The 18,145-nt window shown below is 41.3% G+C and overlaps 1 protein-coding gene across 2 annotated transcripts; it reads right to left on the reverse strand.

The window, feature by feature from the left end:
- Positions 1 to 2,983: 2,983 nt before the first annotated feature.
- Positions 2,984 to 8,709, reverse strand: LOC134439607 (sterile alpha motif domain-containing protein 3-like). Of its 2 annotated transcripts, XM_063189514.1 has the most exons (10): positions 5,910 to 6,008; positions 5,602 to 5,793; positions 5,414 to 5,501; positions 5,224 to 5,319; positions 4,998 to 5,099; positions 4,770 to 4,874; positions 4,425 to 4,646; positions 4,144 to 4,318; positions 3,628 to 3,707; positions 2,984 to 3,536 (listed from the first exon to the last, which is right to left on the reverse strand). In XM_063189514.1, exons 3-10 carry the CDS (start codon positions 5,483 to 5,485, stop codon positions 3,255 to 3,257), a joined length of 1,134 nt encoding a protein of 377 aa, XP_063045584.1. In that variant the 5' UTR covers positions 5,486 to 5,501; positions 5,602 to 5,793; positions 5,910 to 6,008; the 3' UTR covers positions 2,984 to 3,254. The 2 variants fall into 2 exon arrangements, with proteins under 2 accessions (XP_063045584.1, XP_063045585.1); XM_063189515.1 differs by lacking the exons at positions 5,414 to 5,501; positions 5,602 to 5,793; positions 5,910 to 6,008 and adding an exon at positions 8,689 to 8,709.
- Between the last annotated feature and the right edge of the window lie 9,436 nt (positions 8,710 to 18,145).

Raw genomic sequence — 18,145 nt, forward strand, 5'->3', positions numbered from 1 at the left:
AGCAACTATTTGACCAATTAACATCTTGCTATGGGAGCATCATTAAGGGTACAGGAAACATCTTCTCTTCCAGATGAACATGCTCCCTATCACAGCTGATATTGAGCAGTATTTAGCTATAGTCTAGGCAGAATTTCTGAAAATGTGCTTATTTAAGGTCCTGAAGGCAAATCATGTTAATTTTTGGTATACAACTGATCTAGGGATATTCAAGGGTGCTGAATCCAAATCTGCTGTATACCGGGCGCAAAAATGTACGGAAATGCCTCAAACGGGCAAAATCCAATATGGCCGCCGACACCAGGTTAAAATCTCGCAATCCCTTTTCTTTTTGACTAAACAAGGTATGAATATGAAAATAAGACTTATTTTTAAGTTTTCATATATGGGGAACCCCATTCTGTCATCAGTCAGATTTGAAGAAAATGCTTATATAATTGACTGGCAGCTTTTTTAAAACAGGGAGTCTCATATTGTCAACGATTTTTAGCATTATGATCAAACTTTCAAGATCCACAGAAAATAATGTCTGATGTCTTTGTGAACACCAATACTGCCAAAAACTGCACTGAACTGTCTACTTTCACCTGAAAAAAGAAGTTTGTGTCTACCTATTTCCATTCTTTAGTTACTGGCAGTAGAACATGGGATGACACCACCAAAAAAGCACTGTTTTTTGACCCAAAAATGCTACACTTCTGTGTCCATATTTTTGCTTGCAGGATAAAGTGTCTTTTTAGTGTTCATGTTTGGTTTACAGCATTTCCATGAGTTTTGAAAGATGCTTAACTTAAATCTGCTGTATACCAGGCTCAAAAAATCCCATAGTACCTCAAAATGAAGGAATCCAATATGGCCACCATCACCAGAGATATACAGTACATGTCTGTGATTAAACAAGGTCATCTCTTAAATATATTATGCCAGCTATAGGTTTTCATACATGGGGAATTCATTGCTGTGCTCGGGTTTAAGATTTGGATGAAAACACATGATTTAGACCTGCATACATGTTTAAGACTGTTAATAAATTGATCATTTATATTGGAATATTTCCCCTATTTCAATTTAATCCGGCATTAATTAAATGTATTGGTCTTAGATAACATATCTTGTTTTCGAATAGGCCCCCGGTAGAGTCCATTACAATACGAACACTGTCACTGAAGAGACAACACTTACTACCCACATACACTACATTCACTCCCTCATCCCCACCCTGTCGCCACTCTTAATGTAAATAACAATCAAGCATAACATTGCAATGTTCGGACGGACCACACATTGAGAGAGTACATACACACACAAGTGTGGCAGAGAAGACATTCTTATTGGAACACCAACGTACACATACGGTACGTACGTATACAGGCGCTTTAATATACACTCAGGCAGATTTCAATTCAATAATTGAGTCATTATACCATGATGAAATGTTTCCATCTCAAACCACGTCCCATGCTCCAATCTTTTCAACCATAAAAGTAAGTGCACACACGAGTCTGCCTAAATAATTCTTTTTATACAACTTTACAATGGAAATCACTGTTTGCCAATTTTATTGATGTGCTCATTCAATCTATGAATAAAGGAGGATTGAGTGGTGAGCTGATGTGTAGAATAGAATAGAATAGAATAGAATAGAATAGAATAGAATAGAATAGAATAGAATAGATTGGAATAGAATAGAATAGAATAGAACAGAATGGTGTTTGTCACTATGCACATGTTCAATGAGATTGAAAGCAACACACTTCAGAGCACACATTTAATTCACAAAACAGTTTTGGTGAGCAGAATATACAATTAGTAGTGCCAAAAAAACCATGAACAGAGCAGGGAGTGCATACGGTGTGTGTGTGTGTGTGTGTGTGTGTGTGTGTGTGTGTGTGTGTGTGTGTGTGCGTGTGTGTGTGTGTGTGTGTGTGTGTGTGTGTGTGTGTGTGTGTGTGAATATATACACAGAGGACATACTCATGTATTGGTACTCATGTCATACTCATTGGTATCCAAGAGTTATTGCATCGATTGTCTTGCTCAATGTAGATATTACAGTAGCGGTGGCCCACTCTGCAAACACAACTATTTTACATTGTGCTGTATCAATTAGTCTATTGCAGAACACCAGATGGATGGAAAGAGATCATTGGATTGAGGGATACCAATGAATGGTCATTCTGTGCATGTGCGTGTGAAATGTGGTTATGGCCCTTTGTTGAGTTGTTTGGTCCTTGCTTTGACACACCTGTACCAAGAGGACAGCAAGGAAAAGAGCTGAGGACTGGGGTTGAGGCTGTCCTAGATAATGTTTTAGCTCTGTTGATGCAGCAGGAGGATTAGAGAGGGGCTAACTTTTTTCCTCTTGTAGGTGTGCCTCCTGAAGGCCGCAATTATCTCTTTGGTTTTCTTTGCATTCAAAGATACAGAAATTATTCTCTGTATACCAGACTACCACCTTTTGCTGGCCACAGCAACTTCCATCTGGAGCTACGCCATACACTCTTAGAATAGCAGGTTCCTCGAGGAACCTTTTAGGGTTCCTCACCATTGCCACTGGGGAGGAACCTTTTTGATTCAGAGAGGTTCCTCAAGGAACCCTTATAGAAAGGTTCCTTGAGGAACCCTTTTGAAAGGTTCCTCGAAGAACCCTGGGGGTATTTATTGATACATAATAATACTACTACTACTACTACTAATAATAATAATAATAATAAAAATAACAATACATTATTATTATTATTATTATTATTATTTATTATTATATTCATTTATTTTATTCTTATTCTTATTCTTATTATTGACAATAGACAACCGTTAAATTAAATGTTTTTATTGATGCATTATTAAAACCATAGCAGATGTAAAATTTGTGATGCACAGGAATTTGTGACATTAAAGATAGGACTATGACACACACACACACACACACACACACACACACACACACACACACACACACACACACACACACACACACACACACACACACACACACACACACACACACACACACACAAGCACAAGAGTGTGTTTTAAATTAATCTGTAAACAAACAAACAAAAAACAATATAAATATAATAAATATAAACGTTCAGTATATAATACTGTAAGTATCAATCAAAAAAGCTGTGGGCTATACACCACCACCGCCACCACCACCCTCACATAACAGTAACAGTTTAACATTCAATGAAGGGCTACTATCACTTAGTATAGGCACATGTCTATGGAGAGAGAGAGACAGAGAACTGGGACTAAAAAAACAAATAATTGGCCATTTTTATAACAGTGGGGGAAATTTTCCCTTGAGGTGAATTAGACATTAAATATTTTTCTATGAAATTCAGTGTGTTTTTCACTTTCTTGTGATATTCAATATTGAAAACAAAATAAATTGACATCAAGGTGGAGAAGGCAAGAGTGATATCATGAACTTGTGTGGTGAGGATTTCAGTGTAGTCGAGGTGTACGCCATACGTCGCCTCCAGGAAGGGGTTTCCCTTGACAACAAGGACCGGAGTTGGAACCTCAGGATTCTGGACAGACAGAAATGTTGTTATAGAGGGGTGCTGTAATGTACCATCACAGAACATGATAAAGTATGAAAGGAAAAATTACAAGGCACACCTTATTGATGACATAAAGGGCATCAGGAATCTCTCTGAATAGATGCGGCAGCAGAAGTGTGGCAAGGATCACCTGAAGACCTGTGATTACAAATTAAGTGCAATGAGAGATGGCAGCCAATCCCCCTAGCCAGGGGCGGATTAAGAAATGATGCCCCCCTGGGCCAAACACTGTCTTGGCCCCCCCTTCTAATCAATCCCATCTCACTCACTCCCTCAGACTTGAGATGTTGAGATGACAACATTAATGTCACATGGCCACGCATGTGATGTTATGCTAAGATTATTACCCATCAGCTGGTGATACACACACACACACACCTAGATAGATAACAGATGCATTTAAGACATGCATGATCACAGCTGTGGAGATAGATAGATAGATAGATAGATAGATAGATAGATAGATAGATAGATAGATAGATAGATAGATAGATAGATAGATAGATAGATAGATAGATAGATAGATAGATAGATAGATAGATAGATAGATTGGACAGAAGTATGGTACTGATACCTCTGTGTGACTCCTCCGCACATTCAGCCTTGGCTTCTTCGTACATTTCAAAGAGTTCTAGTCCTATGGCCCGTCGCTGGCATTGTTCGATGACCCTGCTCGCTATCTGTCCGATCCCAGACATGATGCTGCGGTCGACATCAACATCAAGCTGGCTTTGTGATTCTGCAAGGAGCTAAAACATTCAAACACACACAAACAACAAGTTCATGTAATGAACATAATGGTGCTGTGCCAAAATAATGATCTACATATTTATGGGAAACATTGAAGTAACTCACTATGATGGGAAACCGTAGGGCAGGATACTCCTCCAGGGCTTCCATGGTGGAGTGGCTCTTTAAAAAAATGTTCCTGTCCGCCCTTGTTCGTGCCATCTTGTCTGTGAGGAAGGACACATTTGGGTGACGTTTTTTGCACTCGGCCTTCATCTTCATCCGGTGGCTTCCCTGGCGTTCTGCACCCTCACCAAGTCCTGCTATGTCAATGGTCTCTCCAGTCTGCTAGTGACAAAGAAGTACACAAAGCAACAAAACAGGAAAACCATCAATAGGATGACATGCAGCGCGAGATACAGTGTACGGAAATCTCATTTAGTACGATCCAGAAAAAAATGTATAGGTTACATTTTGGGTCTTCTTTCGGTTGAGAGACTGGTTCGTTGGATGGAGGCTTCCCTGGCTTGCTGCATCCTCACCAAGTCCTGCTATGTCAATGGTCTCTCCAGTCTGCTAGTGAAAAAGAAGTACACAAAGCAACAAAACAGGAAAACCATCAATAGGATGACATGCAGCGCGAGATACAGTGTACGGAAATCTCATTTAGTACGATCCAGAAAAAAATGTGTAGGTTACATTTTGGGTCTTCTTTCGGTTGAGAGACTGGTTCGTTGGATGGAGGCTTCCCTGGCTTGCTGCACCCTCACCAAGTCCTGCTGTGTCAATGGTCTCTCCAATCTGCTAGTGACAAAGTACACAAAGCAACAAAACAGGAAAACCATCAATAGGATGACATGCAGCACGAGAAACAGTGTACAGAAATCTCATTTAGTACGATCCAGAAAAAAAATGTGTAGGTTACATTTTGGGTCTTCTTCTTTTGCTGGATCTCTGGGATGAACACCAGGGGTCTTCGTTCCTTTTTGAATTTATTTCTTAGCATTTGATGCCATGATTCCTATGTAATATGACACCATAATACACATACAATTACATTATAATGCACATAAAATTGTATTTGTTATTGAAAGTTTTAAGGGAAGATGTCTTACATAGCCTTTCCCTGTGCGGTCCCGCAGGAAGTTGTATTGTGCAACGAGGGCAGCACAAGTGCTGTCATACATTTTTCGTGTAGGATACCTGCAAAAGCATACATACGTAAACTCATCTTTATGTTCAGTTTTTTCCTTTCTACGCAAGGTATTTTATATTGAATTTCAATTTCACAGTATGCACTTACCATGTGTAGCTACAAATATCATCAAACAGAACCTGTGTGATTTGGGATCTCCATTTGTTTCTAAAGGCGGAAGCTATGAAGTCCTCACTTTTTTCATTTAGTTTCTGCTGGAGGGTGGTAGGGAACTTGGGAAGCCTATAGGTTATTGGCCATTCCTTTGTTGTGGAGGGTTGATTTTGGTTTCCTGTATTTCTGTACATTGAAGATGATATTTCATATATTACATAAATGGTCATGTCACACTGTCAGGGCTTGATGTGTGCTTTTTTGTGCGTAAACATCATGATCAACAATGTAATTGTACTCACCCAAAGGATGAAGTGTTGGCTTCAGGGTCATGTCTTGGCTTTAAACTGTCCAGATTTTTCAGGAAAACTACCTGATTTTTAATGTTGGGGATAAGGCTCTCAATCATACGGTCCGTGAGTAACAGCAGTGTTTCTCCATCTATGTCATTTTCTGGAATGAATCACAATAATAAATTAGTTACCTTAATATATAATGCACTTAATACATGATTTTCATTTTTTTTAAAAAGCTGAAATACTTAAATATATATTTGTACCTATTCAAATGTAATCAAAGTCATATGCTGTTTGTAGAAGTTATACCACCCAGTATCTTAGAGTAACAAATCGCTCCCCCTCCATGTTACAATGTATATCAAGTCCATGATGATCCACCTCTTCTCCAACTTTCATGGCAACCCATCCCTTCTCAACCAATTTGAAAGCATGCAAGTGACATTCAAATGAAGATGGAACCATTCGTCTTCCAGCCACAAACCACTGACAGTTGATGTTATAAATAGCTGTGACCTCTATGAAAATGGGGATTTCTTCTGTTTCAAGGAAACCAATCACTTTTAGCTCTCCAATATGATATGTTACTTCATTACACACAAGTGATTTTGTTGATTGAATCGTGAGTTCTTCCAGAGGCACGTCTATCTTTTCCTGCAGTGCTTGAGCAGCTCCAAGAGGTACACATCCTCCTCTGATTTGAGTACAACTTCCTGTGTGGCTGACTTCTTTACTTAAACCTTTCTGGTCGGCTTGTTCCCAGCACTGCCTCAACTGATGTCTTGTTGCCAGAGTCTTTGTGATATTTTTGAAATTACATACAACTGACGACAGTTTTTTAAAGTATTGGTGTTTGGCCTCAAACCTAATGCAGGACAGATGGACTAGAGGACCATAGACAGATATCAGGCGTGGATAATGTACCATGTAGTGCATCTTTGGAATGGACCGATTCTCAAAAAGAGTGTTAAATGTCACCAGGAATTCTGTTGTTTTTTCCTCCAAGTATGGCAACCATGATCGTCTGACAACTGGTGCCATTATGATATCCACTATTTCGCGTAGCAACAAGTAGCAGTCCCAAAACTTGTTGGGAACAATTAAGTGACCAATCAGAAGAGGCAGAAGGCGAAAAAAAAGTCCACTTCTCGGAGGCACTTCCGGAGATATGGCCATCACTTTTCAGCATCCTCTCTGAAATGGGTTGGGGCTTTGATGTTTTGGCATTCCAACCATATTGGTAGTTTTCAATTTCATAGTTAAGCTGTCCAAGTGTGATTATCTTTTCCTTTACCATTTTGCACAGAATGTGCTTTAGCGCAAAAGGGATCACACCCTCCTGAATATCGTGCATGATGTCAGGAGGAAAGAGGTGCGTCACCACAGCAGGAGTGTGATTTAAATGGGTAAAGCAACATGGTCGCATGACACCATACACTGATCCATTGTCAGGTTCTTCAACTACAGCTTTAAGGTGGTATTTGTAGTTTTTCTCATCCCTCATCACAAATTCTTCCTCCATGACCTTTGTTGTTATTTCCTCTCTAGTCGCCATACAAAATCGGCAGATGCGCCCTTGACTAAAGTTCCTAGAAAAGCCTGCTACGGCATGGGCTGATAGGTTGTCACTTGAGATTGTGGCAATAGTGCCAAAAAATCGCTTTGACTCTCCACAGCACTGCAACATCACTCCCTCTGTCTCGAGGATCCTAACATCATTGATGAGAGGCCTGAATACATCGTTGTAATTGCTTGCATCTTTAGCAATCAGTTTGTGCTTCACCAAGATGGAGAGATAAATGTGTTGAACTTTTGATGTGTAGCGATGGTGAATGTTGCCCAATTTGAAATACACAGCAGTGAGCTTGTGTTTTCCTCTCTTTGCTGATAGAGGGTTCACTATCTCATATTCATCTATGTAAAAGTGTAGCCGAATGCTGTTGTTGTTGCATAGAAGTGGGTGAGTTGTACACTGTTCCCCATCAGTGTAGTCTTTGATTAAATCCTCGTGTCTCTGAGTGGAGGGAGAGTTAAGCATTGCCCAAATGTCCTCGTTTTTTGCCAGTTTCTGCAGCAGATGTAAAAGGGGAATGTACTGGAGGTGGGCATTGGGAATATGGTCATTCATCTTAAGCTGTAGTGGTGAGATGTAGCCAAGGTTTTCTTTGCAGTACTGCTGTAACATCCACTCACTGTTCACCTCCTCAAAGCAATTTTCAATCAGTGGGAATTGAGATAAAAGCTCACGCAGATCAGCGTCTTCATCAACATTTATGTGGCGATTGAGATGGTAAGTCAATGCCTCTGAAAAATGTGTGGTGAACTCATTTAGAAACACCTTTAAATCATTAATGATGTCAGTGTGGACGACAGCTGGTATGCAATGCTTTTCTCTGAGTTTTAAAATAAATAAACAAAGATTTCTTTTGAGATCTTTGAATAGATCTTCTACTCTGTGCTGTGTGCCATACTGTTCTTGAACTCTAGCCCGGGCCAGGTCATCATCAGTCTCATCATCCTCATCAGCACTGTCATTTTCCATGTCAAATTGGTCGTCACACTCATCATCTGCCACTAGGTGGTCTCTATGCTTTCTGTAGAGATGTGATCTGTAAGAATTGAAGCATTTGCTGACCTGACCACATCCATTCAAGCCGCATGTTAACAAAAATGTGGCATCACTTTCATGGTAAAGTCCAATGTGACGTATCTGTTTTATAAGTGAAAATAACTCCTTGCCACATAGAGGACAATTATAGGACACCATTTTCCCTTTATCTCCCACCTCTGAATTTGTCAGCATACTGGGCAAGATTATTGTTTTCCAGCCAATGGCAGACGCCGTCAACGGACCATTCACTTGTGTTCATTCTGAAAACAGATGGAAAAAAGGTAATCTGTTAAAAATGAATTAACTAAAATAAAATAAAATAAAATAGCTTTTATGATAGGCCTAGGCCTATAGTTTGTACTTCATAAGTAGTTTTAAAAAACTGCGGGTGGAGTGCATTTTGACCCAAGTAGCCTTAACTCAAATACAAATACGTAGGCTAGGCCTAATATCAAACGAACCTTGACAAACACAATACAAAATTATCATGCATTGTTTGTTTAACACTGGCCACCGTACTTGTGTGACGTGGGCCAATCGGATTGCTTATCTCATCAGTTCTGTTTTCATTCTGGTATGCATTTGGTGCGAGGAAACCGGCTGTTTAAGTAAACGAGTCGGGTAAAGATTGTGTTGTGTGATCCTTACTTAAACAACAAACTTTTCAAGATATTATCAAAACACGATACTGAAGGTCACACAAATAGACCGCCTCACCAGCACAATACCACGAGCAGCTTCTCCAGTTCAGTAGCTAACGGTCCGAATTGTGTTGTGTGATTTTTACTACTCAAATAGCAAACTCTTAACAGTTAACAAGCTATCATGACGTTACCAAAAGACAACATTGAATGTTACAGAAATACACCGTCTCACAAACACAATAGCGGATATAAGCCGACCTGTTATAGCCTAACTTCACGAAGGGAAGAAGACGCTAAACTGTTTGGGATGTAAATCTAGCCTGCCACAGAGCCATAACTAGCAGACTAAATTTTACCTTCATGGGTTGGATATGCCTAGCTGTAATTGAAACATAACGGAAAGACTATACTTATTACTATTAGATTAAATTTGTTGATAGACTAGTGTTTGTTGGCAGGGCTGTGTTGTTAGCAAAACATCATCATAAATTAGCGGAGTTGCGGCAGCCATTTGATACAATGTTACATTGAATGAAACATTCAATCACCACGGTGGAGATACAGTGGAATTACGCATCGCACAATATTATCAACTGAGAAATGTTTTCAGTGCTTTTGATTTTTTTTTTTAAAGTTAGATGTCTTAAACAAATAGATAACACTAACCTTTATGCCGTTGCTGACGAGTCTCAACTGAAGAAAATAAGAAACCGTTGAAGTTAAAAGAGGCCATTCGATTCGAAGGTAGCTCGCGGAGGCAGGTGGTTCCTCGAGGAACCCTGTGCCTAGACAATCTTCAAGAGGTTCGTCCAGGAACCCTGTTTCAAGAAAATCTGCAAAAGGTTCATCCAGGAACCTATTAGGCAAGAGGGTGCCTTGAGGCTCTCCTAATTCTAAGAGTGTAGGCATAGAGGTCCAAAAGAGTGGAGTTATTTAAAGAAATCCTTGCACTTATGACACATTTTGTGTCACATTTGTCTGAGCTGCGCTTTAACTATTCACAGATTCGAAAAGTGACTCATTGGAGCAGTCATTGTTGCTGAAAGAACTACTTTTTCACTTATTTAACTTCTCACCACCATACATTTTGACTGTGTCACATCTCTGAAAAATCAGTGATCCTGATTGGTTCTACGGTATTGTGGTTTGCGATCAGGGCGAATCCGAAGGATGAAAAAGTGAAGAAAGTGAAAGCCCATTGGGAAACTCCAACTCCCATTGTCATTGTGACACAGCACTCCACAGCACACAAGTGAACACTGCACACAACGAAATTGAATTTATGCCTCACCCGTGCAAGGGGGCAGCCCTCAGTGGCGCCCCATGGGGAGCAGTGCGGTGGGACGGTACCATGCTCAGGGTACCTCAGTCATGGAGGAGGATGGGAGAGAGCCCTGGTTGATTACTCCCCCCACCAACCTGGCGGGTCTGGAGACGAACCGGCAACCTCTGGGATGCAAGTCTGATGCCCTAACCGCTCACCCCTGACGGATTATAGGTTATCTACTGTACGTGATGGAGTTGTAATCCCATGTGAGGGAACCAAGTGATAGGTGAAGCTTAGATGATGGAGCACACTGGATGAGAGAAGCACAGTTGTGTGAGGGACACTGTGGCTGCAGCCATAAAGGCTGCTAAGATTTGCCTCTTTGCACTAAGTTTTCCATTTGCACTTTTCATAACATTTCATTTTTTTTTGCACAAATGAAGATTATTATTATTATTATATTATTATTATTGTATATTAAATATTGCACATTCAGGAGTATTATGACTAGCAAGATGATGTTTTATTATGAACAAGATTGTATGTTGAATGTGAAATGTACTCAACCTGTCATGATGCCTTGTGGATGATGTCATGTCCTGTTTGAAAGCCATGAATGGCTACTAGTAGAGTGTTTGCCATGTTGGAAGAGGGTAGCTTTTGTCTCAAGCTCCTGCAAGTTCAAGTGTATGCTCAAGTTTCAACAAGTTATTGTAAGCTCAAGAAGTTCATCATTCCACTCTCAGTCCATAACCCGGCAAAGTGGTATGTTTGCATTTGATTTATTTCTCATTTTTAGGACATTAAAGTTTGTGTATGTGTGTATGATTGTATGATTAATTTTGTCATGTCTATGTCTGTCTGTGTAGTTCTACGGTGTGTGTTTAATAAAGAAACCCATCAGTGTCAAGAACCTGGTCCTGGCGTTTAATGACTGAGAGGCGGCACAGTAGAACACTACGGTGAACCAAGGAAGAAAAGTCGCCGAACCAGCGAGGAAGAGAAGCAGCCGAGTCGTACGCTGTGGTGCAAGCCGTGGAGAACTGCACGCAAGGACGAGAAGTAGCCGACCCTGCATGCATTGATCTCGGCAATTGTTTGACAAAAGAAGCGGTCTACACACAGTGTGGATTTCGGTAAAGGACTGAAGCAACGAGCACACGAGTAAAGCAAGGAAGGAAGCACTTAAGGTTGGTGTCTTTGAAGTTGCACAGCGTTTGTGAACTGTCTTCAGAACTTTCAATCGTCTTCCATCCGCGAATTCAAAAGGATTTATGAACATTCTGATTCATCAAACTGTTCGAGGACTGAGCTGACGTTTTAAAGTTGCACTTGAAATTACTTGAAGTCATCTGTGAAGTTTGCACAAGTTGAATTATGCTGTTAAGTCTAAATTGCTCTATTTGCACTGAACTACGTTTGCACCTTTTGAATGAATGCATTTGTTTTGCACATTGTTGAAGCGCTTTTGCACTGAATTTATTGTTGGCCCAGAGCTACAGTATTGTCACTTTGATGGGCCATTTAAGTTTCCTCTAACGACCTCTTGAGTATGTTTGGGTATTGCCATTCTGATGCTCCATGCAAATGAGTCTGAATTCATAATTTAGGGTTCATTTAAAATACAGTGTGTGGTGCTACATATTTATGCGACAATACAAACGTTTCTTTAAATTAGTTTATTTCATTTAATGCACAAGTAGCATACTAACAAGCTAATAATGTCACACTCAAGGGAAAGTACAGTGCAGTACACACAAAATAAAAATCTTCCTGACCAAGAAGATGCAAAGAAAGTTGCAACTGATAATGTTCAAGTGGAAGACTCTGGGGCTCCAGAACCAAATAAAGAAGAAGAGGGCGGTGATCCCATTCCATCTGACCCTAGGAGAAGTCAGCGTCCACGTGTCCTTACCGAGAAAGGAAAACAGTTGCAAGATGCTAAATTGATAGACTTACAAAGGGCATTTGGCCGCATATATAAAAGATGGAAATATCATCTGAATGGATTAAAAGGAGCAATTAAACACAGAGAAGATAAAGATTTTGTTGCTGAAATTATTGCTGCTGTAAATGTCCAACAAGTTGACTTAAATGCCACGTATGAAAAAATCAGAGCCATTTCAGTCCCTGATCATGAATTGAGGAGAAAAAATGACTGCTATTGTGCTGTAACAAAGACTGCAAGGGAAAAGGCCCAGTGTTTTATCACTACTACAGGAGATCCAGATGATATACCTTGGCCTGAGGCTGAGTCAGTGTTCGACCCCACAGAGTCCAGTGTTCTCTCTCGGCAATCATTCCCAGCCTCCAGAGCTTCCAATCGGGCCTCTATTAAGCCTACACAGGAAAAGCAGCAGCAAGCTGCAGCTGAAGTAGCAGCAACTCACGAAGTTCTTAAAATTATGAAAACCCAACACCAATATGAAGAGGAAATCAGGGAACTGGAAGCAGAGGACAAGAAAGTAACTGCAGAGCGAGAGGCACAAGAACGTGCTATGGAAGCAGAAAAGGCGAAGCAAACGGCCCTGTTCATAACTGAAAGCACAGCAAGGAAAAGAAAATTGGAGGAAAAGAAAAAGGAGGTGGAGCGTTTAGAGGAGTTAAAAAGACATAATGCTGCGCAGGCCAGGCTTAAGGTTTATGCTGAGGAAGACCTACAAGATCACGCTGCGTTAGTCCCTCAGCATATACTGAGTAGTCATGCTACTGTAGGCACCACATTGGGACCTGCTGCCTACTCTTTTGCCCCTTTACAAGCCCCATTAAGAGAGCTTACTTTTTCACTGCCACCTCCTGTAGCTCCTCTACAAGAGCACTTTACCTCAGTCCCTCATTGTATACAGAGCAGTCATGCCACTGTGGGCACCAAGTTAAATGCTGCTGCCCCCTCATTTATGCCTTGGCTAGCCCCATTTAGTATGCATTCTACTACACTGCCACCTCCTGTAGCGCTCCCACAAGGCCACGGCACTGAGCCAGTAGTACCTCAAGCCAGCTCTCAAGCTACCTCCCAGGACTCCACCAATGACCTTGTACGTATGCTCGCTGATGCAATAGCAGCCAACAGAATTCCAATTCCAGAGCCTGCTATCTTTGTTGGAAACCCTTTACAATACACAGACTGGAAGATGTCTTTTAACACACTAATTGATCGTAAGAACCTACCAGCTCAAGAAAAGCTCTTCTTCCTCAGAAAGTATGTAGGAGGAGAAGCCAAGCGAGCTGTCGAAGGATACTCTCTTGTTGGAACAGAGGATGCTTATGCAGCTGCCTGGAGAGTGCTCGATGATCGATATGGAAATCCTTTTATTGTTGGCAAAGCATATAGAGATAAGATTCAATCATGGCATAAGATCTCCTCTAAGGACTGCAAAGACCTCCGTGATTTTGCAGATTTTTTAACCAGTGTCACAACAGCCATGCCTTATGTTCAGGGTTTGCAAACACTTAATGACTGTGTTGAAATTCAGAAAATTGCTGCCAAATTGCCAGACTGGTTGAGTTCCCGTTGGAATCGAACTGCAACACTTTTTCAGGATAACTACAAGGTCTTCCCTGATTTCAACTCTTTTGTTCAATTTCTGAACACAGAGGCCAGAATAGCGTGCAATCCCATAACTTCACTCCAAGCATTAAAGTCGTCAGAGCAAGAAACCTCTAGACCAAACAATCACTACTCCACTGCTAGAACTTTCACCAGAAGCTCAAGTGAAAAGAACAAAGACCCAGTGTGTGAGTTCTGCAATAGGCATGGACATTCTCTTCACAAGTGTTGGAAGTTCATGGAAAACCCAGTTCAAGAGCGTGTGAAATTTGTGTATTCTGAAAGGCTATGCTTTGGCTGTCTGAAGATTGGGCACACATCCAAAAGTTGCACCTCCCGAAGTGTCTGTGACCAGTGCAGAAAGTACCATCCCACCTGTCTCCACCAAGATGGGCAGAGATCCCCAAGACCCCAGGTTCATCAACTGCAGTCTACTGGCAGTGAGAGTTCCTCAGAAAGTGAAGATGAGCAGCCAAATGACCAGCTGGAGGTACAACCAGCAACATCCAACAGAGTCATTCAGCAAGTGAAGAGCTCTCACACGTCATCTATTGTGCCCGTTTATGTGTCAACAGCTGCTAATCCTGCCATTGAAATTTTGGTATATGCCTTGCTCGACACTCAGAGTGACACTACATTCATTCTGAAGGATGTAGCTGATTTGTTGGCTGTGAAGAAGGAACCTGTGAAGCTAAATATTTCCACAATTACATCAAAGACAATGGTAGTGTCAAGCAGCAAGTTGAATGGCTACGAGTAAGAGGCCTAAGATCTGAAGAAAGAATCAACCTGCCTGTAACATACACGAGAGAGTTCATACCTGCTAATAAGTCAGACATACCAACCTGTAAGACCGCAAAGAGTTGGCCTCATTTGAGACATCTAGTAGAGGAAATGTCACCCGAACTTGACTGTAAAGTGGGTCTGTTGATTGGGTACAACTGCCCTCAAGTCCTTCTTCCCAGAGATGTGGTCAGTGGCAAGGAAGGTCAGCCATTTGCCCAAAAATCTGTGTTGGGATGGAGCATTATTGGATACAGCGATCAAGATGCTATCTCAGTTGACACTGGAATAAGCCATCAAATACGTTCAATTGAATTACCTGCTGCCATGCAATCACCTCAACCTCTTAAGTCTGAGGTCCACCCTGAGTGTCGCCCTAAACTGAAGAGAAAACCTACCCCCGCTAAGCATGCATCCAGTGGATGTGCAGAAAAGTTACCTGTACAGGCTAAGAAGGTATCTGGGCCAAGCACACTCGGGCAGAGAAAGATCAAAGTGAAGGTCCATGACTGTGCCTCAGAGCTCATGAGTGCTCAAGTCAGTACATCCAAGGAGCCAAAGCAGCTTGCTCCTGATCGGAGGAAAGGAAAAGGACAGAAAAGGAAACGGCAGCTCTTGAACCTTCAACAAAGAAAATGTGTTTATAAGAACAGTCAAAATGCAAAGGTCAATGTCTTGCATCAAGATGATCTAGCATCACTGAACCAGCAGAAAATTGCCAAACCTGTTGCAGTGTTCCCAGGGCCTGATGAGCGGGTCAGGAAGATCAAATGTTTAGGTACTGATAAAACACAAAATAAAGATGCACACACTAACCCAGTGTATTCACAAAGGTACATACACGAAAGAATGCTTTTATTAGAGTCAGGAGAAAGTGTGAGTTTTAATTGTGGGTGATTTTTAATTAAATGTCTAGCTTTCCTGTTTATGTTTAGAATTTGTGGGTGTGAATGCGTGCGTGTGTGAGAGTATGTGAACTTAACTCTTGAATCTCCATGATCGCACGTTGTGTGATGGTGGGAGTGTGGCTGCAGCCATAAAGGCTGCTAAGATTTGCCTCTTTGCACTAAGTTTTCCATTTGCACTTTTCATAACATTTCATTTTTTTTTGCACAAATGAAGATTATTATTATTATTATATTATTATTATTGTATATTAAATATTACACATTCAGGAGTATTATGATTAGCTAGATGATGTTTTATTATGAACAAGATTTTATGTTGAATGTGAAATGTACTCAACTTCCCATGATGCCTTGTGGATGATGTCATGTCCTGTTTGAAAGCCATGAATGGCTACTAGTAGAGTGTTTGCCATGTTGGAAGAGGGTAGCTTTTGTCTCAAGCTCCTGCAAGTTCAAGTGTATGCTCAAGTTTCAACAAGTTATTGTAAGCTCAAGAAGTTCATCATTCCACTCTCAGTCCATAACCCGGCAAAGTGGTATGTTTGCATTTGATTTATTTCTCATTTTTAGGACATTAAAGTTTGTGTATGTGTAACGGAGGCTAACTAGCACAGAGTTGGCGTGGAACGTTGGTAAACCTCCCTCCGATAGCCTCATACAGTCTCGTGCCGTTGGGCCGAGAGACTAGTCTCTTGGCCCAGCGGTATCGTACTGTGTCTTCCATTGCCGAACCGTTGTAGTTGACGAGGTCGCACGTTCGATCCCCGAGGGGGGTGAACAGGTGCAAGATGACCTCCGTCACAGTGGTGCCGTATGACCCGGGATGGGAGTGAGGTTTAAGGGGGAGAGTGTAACGGAGGCTAACTAGCACAGAGTTGGCGTGGAACGTTGGTAAACCTCCCTCCGATAGCCTCATACAGTCTCGTAGTCTCTTGGCCCAGCGGTATCGTACTGTGTCTCCCATTGCCGAACCGTTGTAGTTGACGAGGTCGCACGTTCGATCCCCGAGGGGGGTGAACAGGTGCAAGATGACCTCCGTCACAGTGTGTGTATGAATGTATGATTAATTTTGTCATGTCTATGTCTGTCTGTGTAGTTCTACGGTGTGTGTTTAATAAAGAAACCCATCAGTGTCAAGAACCTGGTCCTGGCGTTTAATGACTGAGAGGGGGCACAGACACCATGGGGGTGAAGTGCAAGTAAGGGGAAGGCAGCGTGATATTGACCATCACTAGGGTTGTGGGTGTGCTCTGACTGTCCCACTTATGATCCAAGCCCTTTGGAGTAGAAGTCAGAGCCCTAGGTTAACTTATTCTCAATTACCTCTCCTCCTCTCCAGTGATTTTGAAGGAGTTGTTCGCTTAAATGCGACAGCTATGTATGCCCAAGACAAATTTATCTTATTTGCAGCAACTGAATGACTCCATGTACTCCATGCCTCTTCTTGCAGATTCAGAGGGGGATGAGGCACTCCTTGGGGCGAGCACAAGTTGTGATGTCTTTTCATGCTTCGTGAATGGCAGATACAGGAGTAGTGGGACTAATGCCCCATTCAATTTCATCCATCCCGTTTCAGTGACTGACAGGAGGACAGGGTGGAGTAGTATGTGATCCTGCCTCAGTACATTGGCTTGATAATGAGGGGGCACAATATGCCATTGTGTGGCTTCTGATGTAGATAGCAAAGACTCTATGACTAGGACTAATCACTGCAAAACAACTCCATTGCTTTCGCTACATCTGCAGCAAAATTACAATGTAGTGCCTGGTGTTATGTAGTCAGTCCCTCCAGGATTTTGCACTGGGATTTTGTGATTTTTGCGGTTAAAATGCCTGATTTTGTGGCGGCATTTTCGCATTTGGGTCATTTCACGTGAAATCAGACACTTTGGGACCCGACCGACCCGGATTTCGATCATACTTGGTGTGCCTTTTCAGTAGCAAGGTAGCACCCCAGAACTGCATTGGTTTGAATCTGACACTAATATTAAGGGAGAAACAGACTAGGAAAGGTTCACATGTGAGGGTAGGACACTATACATTCAGCCTTGAATATATCAGTCAGTGTTAGTCACAAAAAGATGCCTGTGGTGTTGTTTGAAAGCTCTTTTCTGGCTCTACATATTACACAATCACCTTGGAATACAACTACTCTCAGAATATGAATTATGATAAATTGAAAAATTAAAAATTGAATATCTCAAAAACTCATATTTTAAAATGGCCAGTTCCTTGTCCAAACGTAGCCGGCAATGTCATGAGCAGCACCTAAAATGCTGGTGTTCGGTTTGTTATTCATTTCAGAGAGAATTTGACTCACAAATATGGCATCATACAGACCACTTACTAATAATATGGTAATACCATAGTAGCATCACATGACAAAACAAAAACAAAACAAAAATGGTCAGTGTCCATGGTCCCAGGTTTCAGAAACTAAGGCAGATGTCCATTTATACATACCAAATGATGATATGTGAAT

The sequence above is a fragment of the Engraulis encrasicolus genome, chromosome 23 (assembly GCF_034702125.1).
Source record: "Engraulis encrasicolus isolate BLACKSEA-1 chromosome 23, IST_EnEncr_1.0, whole genome shotgun sequence".
Lineage (NCBI taxonomy): Eukaryota > Metazoa > Chordata > Actinopteri > Clupeiformes > Engraulidae > Engraulis > Engraulis encrasicolus.

Bases quoted from the DNA above. Each gene is read 5' to 3' on its own strand.
- LOC134439607 (XM_063189514.1), bottom strand. From the start codon at position 5,485: ATGTATGACAGCACTTGTGCTGCCCTCGTTGCACAATACAACTTCCTG. The intron at 4,647-4,769 runs GTAACCTATACA...CTTTGTCACTAG, and splicing joins ACCGAAAGAAGACCCAAAAT to CAGACTGGAGAGACCATTGA. The intron at 4,319-4,424 runs GTGAGTTACTTC...TGAATGTTTTAG, and splicing joins CCCTACGGTTTCCCATCATA to CTCCTTGCAGAATCACAAAG.